Here is a 15,222-nt window from a genome sequence, read left to right as displayed (position 1 = left end):
TCATCCATCAAATCAGAGCCCTCCTCTGTTCGCGAGTCGAGAGGTAGGAGTAGCACAATCACTCTTTCGTCTACTCGCTCGTCCGCTGTCCAATCTATACGCTCAAAGGAGGAAAGCAATGGTCAAGGGCAAAGGTATTGTATTGTACAATCGCATTGAATCCGGATCGGTGTCCGTAATCATTGCTGCGTCCATGTTATCCTATAAACATCTTATGAACATTCGCACCACATCGCACCACACTACCCCACACACCATGCACAGCACATCGCAGCACAGCATGTCAGCTCTGCCTTGCCTTGCCTGGCCTGCTGGTATGCTCTTAGACGAGCGCCTTTAGCATCGTCCCCCTCTTCTGCGCACGAAGGGATGCTCCAGCTAACGGTCCTCTTCTCTTCCCTCCTCCTCCTCCTCCTCCTTTCCCAGCTTCCACACTCAGTCCCCAACCACCACCACCGCCACCACCACCGTCTTGCCAAGCAGCAGCAGCAGCACCTCCACCCCCACCCCCTCTCTGCTGCTGCTGCTCCCTCTCTTCCCTCTCTTCCTCTTCCTCACGAAGAAGAAGCAATGCGTGCTCCTCGCACACCCGTCGTCCATCGTGCGTCTCCCAGAAATCGTCTAGTTGAACAGAACAACGCCCTTGCTGCTGCCGCCGCTGCCCCTGTCGGCCGTGGTCGTGGTTGTCGGGTTTTGTGCCCGTCCCAAGGGAGTTTGGGTGGTAGAGGTATTGACATGTGAAGCAGGAAGGATGGAAGCGGGCACCTGTTGCTGCTGCTGGTGTCTCGACTCCAGTAGCAAGATCCACATCGTGACTACTTGCAGGGGAGTGTCCAGCTCCCACAGCAGCAGCTCCCACGATGGGGGGCAGTACCTGTCTACACTCTCCCATGATCCCCCTCTGACACTCCCCACAGATCGTCCCCGCCTTTTTCGAGTAGTCTTCAAAACAGTACGGCGCTCCTTCCCAGACGAAGAACTCCCCTTGTTCAAAGCGCGCCCTGCACGTCGGGGTGGAGCAGCGGAAGCAGTCCCTGTGATAAATCCCCCTGAGAGCACCATCGGAAGATTTCACTCCGCCTTTTTCCACTGTGAGACGACAGTAGGCGCACTTGGGTAGATAGCGTTGACGATAATCCTCGGCGCAGAAATATCTACCGTCCTTTTCTACAAACTTGATCTTTTCAGATGCTGCTGAACTACCCGGTCTTGGTTGGGACAAGGAGCAAGAGCAGACGCAGCATTTGCGAGCGGCGCGACGTGCGCCGCGACGAGCGGCAGTGGCGGCGGTTGTGGAGGAAGAGGAGCCAGAGGAGGAGGAGATGGAAGAGGCAGAGGCGCAGCTGGAAGTGATGGACAGGGCGAGGGAGTCGCCATTGCCATTGGTCTTGTGTCTGCTGCTAGCGCTGCTGCTGCTGCTTCGTGGTGGACGGTTGAGGTTGCTCTTGTTGGAGCCGGGGCTGTTGCCTTGCTTGTGGCTAGATGCAGCACCACGACGTACTGGTACTTCAGCAGAGGAAGGCTGGGACACGGAACCGACAGCTGCGACATCGGCCTTGAGGTCGCGCATCATCCTCTCCACCTCACCCAGATCAAGCGGGGCAGGCAGAGCGCCCTTCTTCCTCGATGTCTTGCGCTCAGGCAGCATAGGACGACCCCACGTCGCAGCTGCAGCAGCAGCTGCAGCGCCAGCAGCCGTGGCCATTTCAGGGGACAGGAAACCTGGCGAGGACCCACCTCCTCTTGCTCGATCGCTGTCTTTGCTACTTTCCAGGTCGACCGAATCTCCAAAACTGGAGCTGGGCGTAATTGCTACTGCTGGCGAATTGGGAGCAAAGAGGGAGGAGCCTGCGCCGGAAGAGGAAGCCGAAGACGAGGTAGAGGTACAGCTCACGATGCGGTCCGAATTGGAGCGCTCCTGCTGTGTCAGGACAGGTCTCAGACGTGAGTTGTCCACAGCTGCCGAGGGTCGTTGCCCATTTGCTACTGTGTCTGACTGTGAGCGGGAAGGGCTTGGTCTGCTAGACGAGGAAGAAGTGGGGCTTGAAGGTTGGAGGAAAGAAGAAAAGCCATCGATGGAGTCCGATGGCCGAGGCGAGAGGGCCTGCTTGGCAGCTCGCTGCGACTCGATTTGCCGCCTCTTCTCCGTCGCTACGCCTGCTTCAAATGCGGTCAGCGAAGACGACAGGGGCGACGCGGCGGGAGAGGAGGAAGATCGCACAATCTCCTCCTTTGTCACCTGCAAGGCTCGTGGAGAGTGCATTGAGCTGTCGGTACTCGCAGCCTTGGGTGAATGACTGTGTGCAGTGTTGAAGAGGCTCTTCTTCCTAGGGGTAGCTTCCATGGCATTGTACCTCTCCATGAAGCGCGAAGAAGAGGGCGAGAGCGAAGTGGAGGGGCTCATCGTCGTGATTGCGCCCGGTTCAGGAATCACCAATGGGCTCAAGGGAGAACGTGGGCTGGCAGTCGCAGTAGGGGTCGAACCTGCCGATGTTCGATCACAGAGATGACTGGCTAGCTCTTCCAAATCCAGCTCTTGCTTGCAATCTGCACATCGAGCCATAGGTACTGGCTGATAGGTGGTGGCTCGGAAAAGGGACTTGCGAGCTCCGGACCAAGCTGAGCCTCCATGGCTGGGAATCGAGTCTTGGCCACCTCCGTAATGCGTGTAGCGCGAGAGGTTGCCAAGGGCTTCCTCCTCAAAGTCGTCCTCGTAGACTGTCTCGCGCTGATAGTCGACATTCGTACCTGCAATGGAGAAGGCCTGCAGACTGTCGAATTTCGATCGCCGTTGCACAGTGTCGTCCTTGATGGAGAGGCCGTGGAACACTGGAGTACCATCTGTAGGATGTTCTGGTGGTGAGGGCTGATCGTAGGCCAGATATGCCTGCGAGGCCATGGAGCTGCAAGAGTCACGACTACTCTCCTCGACGGCAGTCGACCGCTGGCCCTTCTTCCCCGTGCGCTGTATGGGAAGATCTCCAAGTACATCGCGAGATTCTCCCTCGCCCTCGTCATCCGCGTTGGTCAGACTCTGACGGGCATAGTACTGCCCATTGGTGAGGGGCCTGCTGCTCCCCCTGTCCTCAGCTGAATACCACTCTTGCGCGGCCTCTTTGACGGCAGCTTCTGGGACAGCGGGACTAGAGTGAGCTTCATGCTCATACTGGCGCTCCCTCTCTTGGTGTTGCCGATACCACTCTTGCGCTCGTTGCTGCTCAACTATCCTTGCCCGCTCCGCTGCGACTTCTTCCTCTTCTGCCCGTATTCTACAACGTTCAGCTTCCTCTGCCTGCCGCTGCATCTGCTCTTCACGTTGCCGGCGTACTTGCTGCTGCCGTTGTTGCTCCTGCTCTGCTGCTACCCTCTCCTTCTCTTGCGCTTGTCGTTGGAAGTGCTCCTCCTCCCAAGCGCGCCTCCTCTCTTCCTCTTCGTACTGCTGCTGCTGTTGTTGCTGATAATGATGCTGTTGCTGAAGTTGGTAGTCCATCTCTCTGTTCCTCTGCGCCTGCTCAGCTTCTCTCCTACCGCTTTCCATAGCCCTACGCGCTCCAGCCCCTAGACCTGCGACATTGACCTGTCTTGACCCCGAAGGCCCAGCGTGATCATCAAAATCGTCTGTCCCTATCCCTGGAGGACTGGCACGATAGTCATAGTGGTAGTTTCTATAAGGCGCCGAGGACGGAGGGTCTTCTGGCCGCCGTAGAGGCGATGAAGCCTTGTGCGGTTGCAATAATGGTGAAGTCGTCTGCGAATAAGAATAGGAGCGGCTGAAGCGTGCAGCTCTTAGATCGTCAAAGTGTGGGCTGAAGAGGTAGGCATCGGCTGGCTGTTGCTGCTGCTGCTGCTGCTGCTGGAGTGCACCGAGACTTCGTTGTGTTTGTAACGGAGGACGTGGACCTGCTTCGAGATGGTACACCATCACTGAGATGGCGCTTTGCGAGGACGATGAGGAGCAAGAGAGAAAGAACGAGCGTGGTACGCGAAGACGTGCTGAGTGTGCACCTGGGTATGCAGGTCTAAGGAGCCATGTGAAGTAAACTTGTCTAAGACTTTAGGAGACGATGTCAAAGAAGGGCCCTATGGTCCTGCCGCGGTGGTATAGTGCTTGTGTGGGGGATGGGTAGCGGAAAGTGAAGCAATGCGGAACCGTGACGAGGGTAGAAAGAGCGAGTGTGATTTCCTTGGCAACGGGACGATGAAGGGTAGACGTGAGCAACGATCCAGGAGAGGAGGAGAATGGTGACGATCTGGCAGCGTTGACGGGAAGGAGGTTACGAGGTGAGCAAGACGGAGCACAGCGTCGAGGAGTGGACAAAGGTTGAGGAGGGAGGGGGGGGGGCGAAGTAACACTAGAATTGCCCGAAAGGCGGGGGGGTCGGGCGTCAGGGGCAACACTCGAGGTGCAGCAGCACACACGCGGCGGGCCCTGCAGCAGGCGCGGCATCACAAACGGCACGCAGAGCGGGGACGGACCTCTGCACCTTGGGTCTAGAAGCAGCATCACATCCACACACTCGCTCATGCCGATCCCACAGCCATGGTTCAGGCAGCCTCTCGTTGACCATTGACTCTTTCAACCTTGTCGCACTGATGTCCTCGACGCGCAGAAGCACCCTTGAATCGAGGCGAGGCGAAGCGAGGCGAGGCCAAGGCGCGTCCCACCCTTGTCTTCCAGCCTCCGACCTCGGCGATCAGATTGGACTGGGCTGGAATGAAGGGACCACTTTGAGCTTGGATTGGTTGGGCTTGGCTTGACTTGGCTTTAGCCTCACTCGTACCTCTCACATCTCCGCACACCCCCTCGTCTCCCCTCAGCAGTCGTGCAACCAAGCAATCAAAGCGGAGCTACCGAGGTGTTATTTTCCTCACAAGAGGTCCAACTTCGACGCGGGTCACGCGCCTTGACCCTCTGGCTGCACGCCGAGGGGGGGCTGAGAATAGAAAAAGACCCCACTGCCTCAGCCACACACTTTTCCACGTGCCACCTCACCGCCCCCCCCCTTTGGCCGGGGAATTCTCGGCACGCTCTACACAAAGGAGAGTCGATTCAGCCTCATCCATCCATTGGGTCCATGCCCGATCCATTGGAATGAGCTTGGAGAGTAGGCACTGACAGACATGGCAGAACGGCAAGCAAGGGAGCACTACCCCTCAGGCACACTGCTATCACATCAAGGGTGCAGTCTCTGCCCGATCGTCCTCGGAGCTGAATTTCCGCAAAGAAGAATGGAAGAGAAGCACAGTAGCATCGGCAGTCGATTGATTACGCTACGCTACCTCTCGTGCCGAGAAGAACCTATCATATTGTCCACATGATGCAGCATTCAAGTCGACCTAGCCTAGGTACTGATCCCTCATACTTCGCCGCATCCTCGAGTGCACAGTCAGGGCAGCCTTCCGCGCCAATCGCACACATTCCTGGTGCTGCAGAGGGCGGGAGAAGAGGGGTAGGGTTCAGTATTGACAAATGGTGCGGCGTCTCATCTGCCTGAACGTTCGCCCCACTCACCATTGCTAAATCGACTTTACCAGCACTGTCCGCAAGAACCAGCTTTGCCTCACTCGTCTTCGATACCGGTGGGGGTACGGTGCCGTCGGTCAGGTCCATATCGTCCGAGTCATCGTCTAGTGTCGTCGCTTCGCTTTCCACTACGTGCCCCGAGCAAGCAAAGGCGAAAAGGTGCACGCTTTGAGCTAGGGACTCTTCCGTAGGGTCCGGGTCCACGAGGATCGTTAGACTGTTCATGATGTAGTTCACGGGATCTTCAGATGCAGCTCCCTCCAGCTCAATTCATGCGGGTTCACACTCCTACTCACCTGTTGTCGGAAACATCGTCTTCTTCCATCGCCATGGAGCCTGAACTCCTTGATTGTTTCCCACCTCTTCTGAGACCCTTCGCTAATTGCTTGGGCAGAACAGCCACACCCACTGCGCAGACTGTGGCCAGGCAAGGTATGCCAGCCTGTATCAGCGCCATCATCCCTGCATTAATCAGTGCCGCCTTCTCCGAGACGTCCATGCTAGCATCAGGATGAGGCCGTAGAGGTCTGATTGTCCTCCTTGAAAAGTGGCTAAGCGGCTTGTTCAATGTCGATTGTAGCGAAGGAGGGAGGTATGCCTGGGCGGGGTGGTTGGTCGTAAGTAGCTGAAGCTGGATCAGCGAGCGAGGGTAGAGGTGCAAGAGGATGACGGAGGAGAGGGCGGAGTGCAGTGCTGTACTGAAGGAGGCGGCAGTGATTCCTGAACAGAAACAACAAGAGCAGATCTCGTTGGAAATCAGCCTCAGCTCACCATAAGTGGTAGACGGACCGGGAAGCAGCAGACTGACTCACCTGCTGTGCCGTTCAGGGGTGAATGATTGATTTCCAGCGTGGCACGATCAGTGAGCTCATCTCGTATCCGCACTTCTGTGGGCCCGCTGACTGCACCGAGTGCGCTCTGGTGACCTGGAAGCGAAGAGCAAAGAAGCGATGGTCAGACTGTGTCGCAGTGGAGGTGGATGTCCGTGAGCTGCCCAAGCCTATGTGTCTTATGCTCACCAAAGGCAAAGGACGTCGAGCCATCGAGCTGTCCCACCAGCTGAAGCTGTATATCTATGGGCCGTACATCAAGCGTTTCCCTGGAAGATCCTGCAGCGGCTGACATCGTCGTTGTAGTCTTTGCTTGTGGGTGACGATGGCGAGCAAGCAGGCAGGATGATGATCGGAAGAAGTGGCCTTTTCCGTACAGAGCTGCACGCGCACTTGACATTTTTCCGGCGATGGGGCGGCAGTGGGTGATCGAGGTCGCCTCTTCTTCTCACGGCCAGATACCATCTTCACTTCGTCCTACGCCTGCTCGCAGCTCAGCAAGCCCCAAGCAGGGAGACAGTGCCACCATCATGGCCACACCGACTCCGCCCACGCCTCCCAGCGGGTCTCCTGCCGTCGTGATCCCACCTCCCAAGGCGGCTGCCCCTCTGCCTAAGCCCCCTCCTCGCCCAATCCCAGCAGGCCTGCGACCTCTCCTCTACCTAGGCATTCCACGCAGTGTCCTCACCTATCGGCCCAAGCCCCCATCGAGGAACACTTCCATTTTTCTCGTCGTGACTACTTCCCTCGTCTCTCTGTGGTACTACGATCGCAGGGAATGCAAGAGGCTGAAACAGGAGTACATCGATCAAGTCAAGCACCTGGCTGCCGAGCCCCTAGCGCCGTACGAGTATCCTCGCAAAGTACAGGTGTACGGAGCTCGATCCCCGGGAGACGAGGACTATGACAAGAGCATTATATATTTCAAGCGCTACGTCAAGCCCGTTCTGGTCGCTGCAGGAATTGACTTTGAGATTCTGAATGGGAGGAGACATGGGGGCTTGGGAAGGGAGCTACAGCAGCGCATCTATGCCAGGCGGCGGCAGTTGCTTGGATTGGAGCCTTGGGGCTGTGAGGTCTCTACGGCTGGGTCAGGTCCGGTGTTGCCCACATCGCCAGATGCCATTGCAGCTCAGACGGCAGCTATGCAGGCCTTTGCACTCTCACCTCAGCAGCAGCTACAGAGGGAGCTGGACGGAGCAGTCGTCGTCCTTGGCAGGCCGGCGTACAAGGAGTATATGTGGGGACTTAGAGAGGGTTGGACGAAGGAACTGCCGCCCCAACGGCAGGACTTGGATGAGCCTCTCGCCAACCGCCTCTCCGATGATGGGAGATTCGATGAAGTGCCAGAAGAGGGTTCGTCGAGGATGGACACTGGAGCCACGGCCGCTCCCTCGACGTCGGCATCGACAAGCTCCTTCTCCTCAGATCTTCGTCCCGATGCAGAGCTCGACGAGATCGAGAGGCGCAATAGAGCTCTGGAAGCAAGTGCAGATGCAGACGAAGGAGCTCCTCTCCCTGCCTCTTCCCGGGGACCGATGCCTAACCTCATGTCCTCGTCTTCCTCCGGATCCTCCTCTTCCCGCGGAGGCTCGAAGCCTGCTGCGCCCAAAGTAGACCCAGCTCTGCTCGCACCGCCTCAGCAGATCCCAGCACAGCCGCCTCTCCTCTTTGTAGACTACGTCAACCTCGTCGGCTGGCGGCAGATCCCCAAGCGCATGGTAGGCTTCTTCTACCACCGAGAGCGTGTGAGGCAAGGAGGAGAATACGGCGTACAGATTGCCCTCTGTGACAAGTCCACAGCCAGGGAATTCAATGCATCGCTCGATCACGCGCTGGGTAGTGTGCGGGAGGAACCACCTCAGGGTGGAGATCTGGACTGGGGTCTGGAGGGGGAGAGCACCTACCCGCCTCGTTTCCACAAGATTCTCAAGCGTGTAGAAGACGAAAAGGAGAGCTACTACAAGGAGCTTCCGCGCCGTTTGCGAGATACTCGCACCCTCGTTCGAGGTCAGAGGGAGCCTAGTCGAGTGGAAAAGAATGATCCGCCAAAGACGGAGGGGGAGTTGAGAGAGGAGAGGTTCAAGAGGGAGAAGGATTGGCAGTCGGACGAGATGGGATATGCGATGCTCCGCACCGACGAGGGAGTGGCCTGGAGCGAGGCTTTCCGGGGTGCTTTGCGAGTCTTGAGGAGAGAGAGGGAGGACAAGGAGGCGGCACTGCAAGGTGAAGTGGTATAAGCGAGGCTGCCGCCAAGGGATCAGATCTGCATCACATCAACACACTGCTCATCACCGTCATTGATCAATAATGGATATTTTCACCAGTCTCTTCTTCCCGAGCGTGAAAGGGTCATGACATTGACATTGCTATACAAGGGGGACTGAGAGAGAACGAACGAGTACATGTGTGTGAGGAGTCTGGTATGCCGGGGAACAAGAAGTGAAGGAAAGGGCTTTGCCAAAGGTCGTATGAAGGGGCTGCGAGTCATCAGAAATCCATCGAGTGAGATTGCATGACTGGAAGAGGAGGAGGGGGATGAAGTGACGATGACGTGAGCCATAGCTCTCAATCTGCATTCTCTCTACAAGTCTCATCTAAACGACGAGTCTACTCACCTCTCTTTGCATCCCTAGCCTCCTTTGTGATAGCAGCGCAATGTCGATCCAGCAAATCCACATACTTTTTCAAACTTGTCTTCTCCCAATCCCCCTTGGTAACCACCGCAGACGTCTTCCCCTCATCATCTTCCATCTTGACACCTCCCCTGCCGTTTTTCCTCTCCCACTCATTGAGTTCCCTCAGTAGTAGAGCCACAGTAGGACAGTCCTCTTCAGGGTCAAAAGTGGCGACGCTCTTGGCATCGAGGGGCACACAGACTCTACCCGTGGCTGGATGTACGACAAAGGGTGACTTGAGCAAGTGGTTCCTGTGTTTTGACACCTCTGCATCAATTCGTGGGTAGGTGTACTGCAGGATAATCTCCTCCATCGCGGGCTTCCAGGCGGCCTTCGACTTCTTCGCTTCGGCAAGAATGTCTTCCCACTTGTCCTGAGAGTTGCGCGACGGATGAGACTCCCACTTGTTGCGGAGGCGACCTAGAGCTTCGCTTTCCGTAGAAGGGAGGAGGGAGAGGAGGAGCTCCCATTGCTCTCTTTGCCTAAAGCAGTCCTGATCGCGGAGAACCGTCTCTACGAATGCGACCGTGAGCGGTCCATTGCCGCCTTCACCACCAACGGCTCTTCTCAAGGCCGGATGCAGAGTCTTACCTGCATCGACCTTCTTCTTCTGTTGGGATCCGCCTTTGACCACTTCCAACCAACCAACAATGGCTCTCCTAGCCTCATCTGCCATCTCGCAGGCGTCCTTGTCCGAGATCCACAAGTGGATACCTCTCCTTCCCGAATAGACCCACAGCAGGTGCTTGAAGCCGAAATCACTGCGAAGTGCCTCATCCAGCACCTCTACCGCCACAGCGATGAAGGACCAACAGCGCTTGCAGATGCCCTTTCCCGAACAACATGTCCTGATCGAATCGTAGTCGGTCATATCGATATCAAAGACCAGCTCACGGGAGACTGGCCGGAAGACGGACTTCTGCACCGTCTTACGGTCTTTGGGCTTGGCCGTGTACACGGGTCCGATCTCGAATCGCGCTGGATTGAGACGGACGACTTCGCGCTTGAATTCTTCCCAGTCTGCAAATGAGTTGTATCGAATGTAAACGTCATTTGTGAGTGTAAAGGCGAACTCGCGATGTGTGAAGTTCTTGGTGGGCTGGTGAGGGAGATCGCGGTTGAGCCAAGTGTAGAGAGATTTGAAGGGTAGGATGCGCTTGTAGAAGGCGAGCATGGCCATTGGCTCGGTAGAATCGTTGCGCTCAATGGCCTTCTCGTCGATTTGGGTAATAGCGTGGTCGATGTCTCCTCCCACGTCAAAGTCATCGTCATCGAGGTCCATCCGAGGTGGCAGTGGCCGAGCCGGGGCGAGTACGGCGGCAGCCATTGTGAGTGGTGAAAGAGGTGAGGAGGAGGGAGGTGAAGTAAGTAGTGGTGGCCAGTAGGCGTGTTACTTAGTCGCGCTACGCGAGGCAATTTAATTCTCGCGACTCTGCCGCCAGTCCGTCATGCCAACTTCCGTTCCGATGCTGCCGCTCAGGCGGCACTTGCAACGCTCCCACCGCCTCCATCTGCTTCGCTCCTCAGAGCAACAGCATCCCTCCACGACTACTCGGAATATGACGCCAGTAGCGACCGAGGTGCCAGCCACCACCCGCAAGACGCTACTGTGGGAGGACAGCTCCTCAACGAGTGCTCCTGCAACGCTCCGTTCCATCTTGCAGGTGCACCTGTCCCTCTCCCAACAGCTGTCCCAAGCTCTCTTCACCTCCCTCCATGCCGCCCACTCTACCGCTCTCCCTCCCTCGCCTATCCCTCGTCCGGCTCAGCTTCCAGTCGAACTGGAGTCACTACCGATCTGGACTCTTCCACCAAATGCCTCCCCGACGAGCAAAGAGCTCATTCCCTCCCTCGCCATCCTTCACACCTCACTGGATGAGTACCTCCTACGAGCTCGTACACACAGAGCCAATGCCAGGAGGATCCGTGAACTGACTGAGGAGGTGCGGGAGCTGCAGAGCAGTCGGAGGGACAGGGTGAGAGTGCTCGGAGCTGCCAGTAGGGAGCTCAAAGAAATTGTGCTCGAGGGGCGGGAGGAGGTGAAGAAGATTAAGCGAGCAAAAGCAGGTACGTCGTCGAGCAAGAGGAGGCACAGCGAGTGTAGGAACACCTGCGCTAACGATGGAGGTGTCACCTCAATCCTGTTCAGCTCCTCTGGACTATCATCAAGTGCTAGCATATGCAGCCGATCTAGCGCGCACTACTTCTGCTCCTCCTGGCTATTCTGAAGCCAAGTTGCTCAAGGAAGGGGTGGAAGCGGCTCTCACGCAGCCGGCAGCACAGGACAGGCAGCCCTCACCTCACTCTGATGCCGTTCCAGTCACAGAGATTCAGGTCGCAGGTGGAGCTGTGTCTGCTCCAGAAGGCGAAGGCAGCGTCCCGAGGATTGTAGTAGAGGGAGCCAAGAAGGAAGAAGCTCCTGAGCCTCCACCCACGCCGGCAGCAGGCGTCGCAACCGCTCAGCCCAACACGGCCTCCGTCGACACGACCGTTCCTCAGCCAGCAGCAGCAGCAGCAGGGCCAACACAAACGCGTTTCCTGCATCCAGAAGAGGAAGGCGATCCGCACAATGCCTCATCGGCACCGCAACTTCTTCCCTTTCCCTCGGATGCAGAGATGCGACGTGGCCTCATGGGTGTCGCCATGCTCGATGAGTCTGGAGCGGGTATGAAGGGGATCTTGCCTGCTTGGCAGGCATTCCGAGAGCAATGGCAGAGCGAACATGGAGGAGGACAGCAGCAGAGTGGGGGGAAGATGGAGCTGGGGGAGGCTGACAGACCTGAGGTGCAGAGGAGGGAGAAACGGACTAGGACCAAGGTCGAAGAGGTCGAAGAGGATCTGGGCCTAGACCTCAACTGAGGACAACCAAATTTTGTTATCAAGGTGACGATGGCATCTAATGACAAATCACTTTGTCCCAACAAGCGTATCCCTCCACCTCTCATACCTGCCAATCATCTCGGGCGTGATCCTCCGCCTCATACTCGCTGCTGCAGCCTCAAAGTGTCGCTGCTCCACCACTTCTGCCTCGAGATTCTCTGACATGGCCCGAATCCCAGCGTCTTGGCAGACGGAGACGACTTCTGCTCCCGAGCAGCCATCTGTCTGTTAGGTCGGGGAGAAGCACACAGAGGCAAGGCATGTACATCAGTGCAAGCTTGAGGGACGGACGGACGGACAACGTGTCAGCATTACTCACCAAGTCGGCAATCTTGCCAAGGTCAACTTCGTCCGATCTCGTCGCCATGCTCTTGCAGCGCAGTGCGAGGATAGAAAGACGGGCAGATCTGTCGGGTGGGCCAATGTACAAAAGGGTATCCAGTCGTCCGGGTCTGAGGAGGGCAGGGTCCTGCGGAAGAGCAAGTGAGATAGTGTTAGAGCAAGTGATCAGTACGCGATCAGGAGGCTCTTGGATGCTGTCATCGTAGGCTGCGCTTCACTCACTATGACTTCGGGTCTGTTTGTCGCAGCGATGATGACCACTTTGTCCAGCACGTCCGCTCCGTCCATCTCCGTCAACAGCGTCGCAATAACTCTGTCATTGACTGCCGAGCTTCCCTGATCCTCCCCACCACCAGAGGATCGCGTAGCCGTGAGCGCGTCGATTTCATCAAAGAAGACAATGGCTGGGCTTGCCGCCCTGGCTTTTCGAAAGAGGTCCCTCAGGGCCTTTTCTGAATCGCCGAGGTACTTGCTGAAGAGTTCCGGACCCTTGACACCAATGAAATTGATCCCTTCGCTCTGCGCACATGCTCGGGCGATCATAGTCTTACTGCACCCGGGAGGTCCGTAGAGCAGTACGCCCCGTCCGCCTGAGATGCCTAGCTTCTTCATCTGCGAAGAGTACTTGAGAGGCCATTCTACGGACTGTAGGATGCGCTGCTTGGCAATCGAGTAGGGTGAGTCGGGGGAACCGAGACCGATGGACGACCAGGAGAGGGGTGGTGGAGGCAGCATAGAGCGTAGAGAAGAGGGGCGCATGAGAGGCACAGAGCTGAAGAGATCCTCTGCCGTAAGGAGGTGACGGGCATTCCGGGAAATCTTGAGCTTCTGTTGTACTTGGACACTCAGATGGTCTATACCTCCGGCTTCTACTTGCTCATCTGCGAGACGACGTCGGATGACTTTCATGCCGGCTTCGCGTATCAGGGCGCTCAGATCTGCGCCGACGAAGCCGTGCGTGCGAGAGGCGACCTGGTGGATATCGTCGGCGGTCAAGGAGTGCGGCGTGTCGGACAAGAGCGTCGTGAGTATGTCCAGACGCGCAGCAGGGCTCGGTACGCCTGCGTGAACAGCAAAGAAGCGGGTGAGCCTCAGGAGGGTACAGTGCTTCCACCTTCCTACCACTCACCTATCTCGATCTCACGATCCAACCGCCCTGGCCTTCTCAGAGCTGGGTCGATGGCGTTTGGTCGATTGGTAGCAGCGATGACCACCACTCTACCAGCATGTGGACCTCCCTTGGCCTCTTCCTCGCTCTCGTCGCCGCTCTCATTGGATTCGTCATCGTCCCTTCCACTTCTCCTCTTGCCCTTCCCTCTCGAGGACCCTTGCAAGCTCTGCCCCACCCCATCAATCTCGGTCAGAAGCGTAGCAACAACTCGGCTGCCAACACCATCGCTCTCGCCTCCCTCTCTACTTCCCGCTATCACATCAATCTCATCGATGATGATGACGCTCATATCATTCTTGCGAGCATCGCGGAATACCTTTCGTATCCGAGCTTCCGTTCTGCCGTGGTACGAAGAGGAGAGCTCAGGTCCTGAGATTGTGAAAATCTGCGAAGGCGAAAGGAATGAAGAGCTGATGGAGAGGGCGAGGGAAGTCTTGCCGGTACCTGGCGGGCCGTGCAAGAGGACACCTCGAGGTGGTTGGAGGCCTGCAGGGAATGTAAAGAAGGATCAGTACACCATTCACGATTACCCGCAATCCACTGACTGACTCACCATGCTGCTGAAAGAGCTCCGGTCGCATCAGAGGCAGAAAGACGAGCTCCTTCAATTGCCTGACCTCCTCTTGCAGTCCGCCTAGCCTTTTCCGAGGTGCACTGGAAGACGCCGCGTCGCCTCCCGCAGAGGCTAAGGATACAGGCCCATCTTCCCTCTGTACTGAAGGAGAGCTGACAATCGCAATGTGTGTGCTTCTGCCGACGTGCAGTAAGCTAGCAACGGCGTTCTCTGGAGTGTCGGCCAGCTCGGTCTCCCTGCCAGCCAGCTTGAGTACGATGCTCGAGGACTGAAAGGGCACAACGATACGCTGCGATGGGAGCACACAAGTGAGCTCGACTGAAGGCCAATGAGCGAGGCATGTTCGAGAGTCAGCACTCAAAGCTCAGCTTCACAATAGCCTTCCCTGAACTCACTGAGCAGCTCCTTGACCACCATTGCCAGGATCTCTCTACTCGAAGCAGAAAGCTTCATTTGTCCTACATCTGCACCATCGCTGGTCTCAACTTCCCACTGCAGTTCCTCTACTTCTCTTTTTGAAGCCGCTACAGTGTGGAAAATTTCGACGTCGACTACCTCGTCTCCGGAGGTGCTGATCCCAGGATAGAGACACCTCGGAAAGACGCCCTCCTGTGGTTTGGTTGGGTGAGAAGAGCTAGCGGATCTACTTCCTGAAGCTGCCCTTTTGTCCTGATTTTCTGGTCTGTAAGGCCATACTGCGCCTGCCACCCATACTTCTCTCCTTTTGCCAGTCTCAAGCGAGGAGGAAGAGGAGGAGGCAGCGCCCGCTTCGTCCGGGAGGCTAAGCTTGAGGATGGCAGGTCTACCTGCGCCTATCCGAAGTGTCCTGAGCAAGGCGGGTGCGAGCTTTATGCGGGGCGAGTGAGGCGCTGGAGAGAGGGAGAGCTTGACCGCCTTGGATACTGCCAAGTCCGAGTGGTCTTCCCTGCTCATTGGAGGTGCTGGAATCCCTATTTTCGGGCAGGCCGTGGTGAAATGAGGTTGTGAATACTAGCGTAGTCGATCCTGTCGGGCGTAGGCGTAGCGTTGCTCTTCCCGCACTCAAAATCTCTCGTCTCCGCCCACTGCAGCCGCCGCCCCAGCCAGGCGGAGCGAGGAGGCGAGAGCCAGAGCGGAGCATCTCCAGTCTACAGGCCGAAACTGGGAATCTTGACTCCCCCCCCCCACGTACCCACCGCACTACGACCACGACCACCACCATTACCATCACTTAGACTCGGTAG

General features: G+C 57.0%; 6 protein-coding genes across 6 annotated transcripts; 2 read left to right on the top strand and 4 right to left on the bottom strand.

The window, feature by feature from the left end:
• Positions 1-121: 121 nt before the first annotated feature.
• Positions 122-4,329, bottom strand: BCV69DRAFT_281025 (hypothetical protein). Its single transcript, XM_025491828.1, has one exon. It carries the CDS (start codon positions 3,920-3,922, stop codon positions 323-325), a length of 3,600 nt encoding a protein of 1,199 aa, XP_025350568.1. The 5' UTR covers positions 3,923-4,329; the 3' UTR covers positions 122-322.
• A 999-nt stretch (positions 4,330-5,328) lies between these two features.
• On the bottom strand, positions 5,329-6,689 carry BCV69DRAFT_118522 (hypothetical protein). The gene is made up of 5 exons (XM_025489135.1): positions 6,544-6,689; positions 6,337-6,450; positions 5,821-6,244; positions 5,513-5,741; positions 5,329-5,427 (listed from the first exon to the last, which is right to left on the bottom strand). Exons 1-5 carry the CDS (start codon positions 6,647-6,649, stop codon positions 5,338-5,340), a joined length of 963 nt encoding a protein of 320 aa, XP_025350567.1. The 5' UTR covers positions 6,650-6,689; the 3' UTR covers positions 5,329-5,337.
• Positions 6,690-6,801: 112 nt separating this feature from the next.
• Positions 6,802-8,683, top strand: BCV69DRAFT_281021 (hypothetical protein). The gene has a single exon (XM_025491827.1). It carries the CDS (start codon positions 6,885-6,887, stop codon positions 8,592-8,594), a length of 1,710 nt encoding a protein of 569 aa, XP_025350566.1. The 5' UTR covers positions 6,802-6,884; the 3' UTR covers positions 8,595-8,683.
• BCV69DRAFT_281020 (prim-pol domain-containing protein) lies at positions 8,653-10,407 on the bottom strand. The gene is made up of 2 exons (XM_025491826.1): positions 8,973-10,407; positions 8,653-8,873 (listed from the first exon to the last, which is right to left on the bottom strand). The coding sequence occupies exons 1-2, from the start codon at positions 10,357-10,359 to the stop codon at positions 8,845-8,847; spliced, it is 1,416 nt and encodes a 471-aa protein (XP_025350565.1). The 5' UTR covers positions 10,360-10,407; the 3' UTR covers positions 8,653-8,844.
• A 184-nt stretch (positions 10,408-10,591) lies between these two features.
• BCV69DRAFT_297338 (hypothetical protein) lies at positions 10,592-11,891 on the top strand (the record flags this gene model as incomplete). Its single annotated transcript, XM_025494103.1, has 2 exons — positions 10,592-11,099; positions 11,182-11,891. The coding sequence occupies 2 exons, from the start codon at positions 10,592-10,594 to the stop codon at positions 11,889-11,891; spliced, it is 1,218 nt and encodes a 405-aa protein (XP_025350564.1).
• BCV69DRAFT_281018 (AAA-domain-containing protein) lies at positions 11,784-15,000 on the bottom strand. The gene is made up of 5 exons (XM_025491825.1): positions 14,395-15,000; positions 13,979-14,317; positions 13,384-13,911; positions 12,477-13,315; positions 11,784-12,381 (listed from the first exon to the last, which is right to left on the bottom strand). The coding sequence occupies exons 1-5, from the start codon at positions 14,930-14,932 to the stop codon at positions 12,031-12,033; spliced, it is 2,595 nt and encodes an 864-aa protein (XP_025350563.1). The 5' UTR covers positions 14,933-15,000; the 3' UTR covers positions 11,784-12,030.
• Between the last annotated feature and the right edge of the window lie 222 nt (positions 15,001-15,222).

The sequence above is a fragment of the Pseudomicrostroma glucosiphilum genome (assembly GCF_003144135.1).
Source record: "Pseudomicrostroma glucosiphilum strain MCA 4718 unplaced genomic scaffold BCV69scaffold_2, whole genome shotgun sequence".
In the NCBI taxonomy this organism is placed as follows: Eukaryota; Fungi; Basidiomycota; class Exobasidiomycetes; order Microstromatales; family Microstromataceae; genus Microstroma; species Microstroma glucosiphilum.
This window is presented reverse-complemented; position numbering and strand designations above follow the sequence as displayed.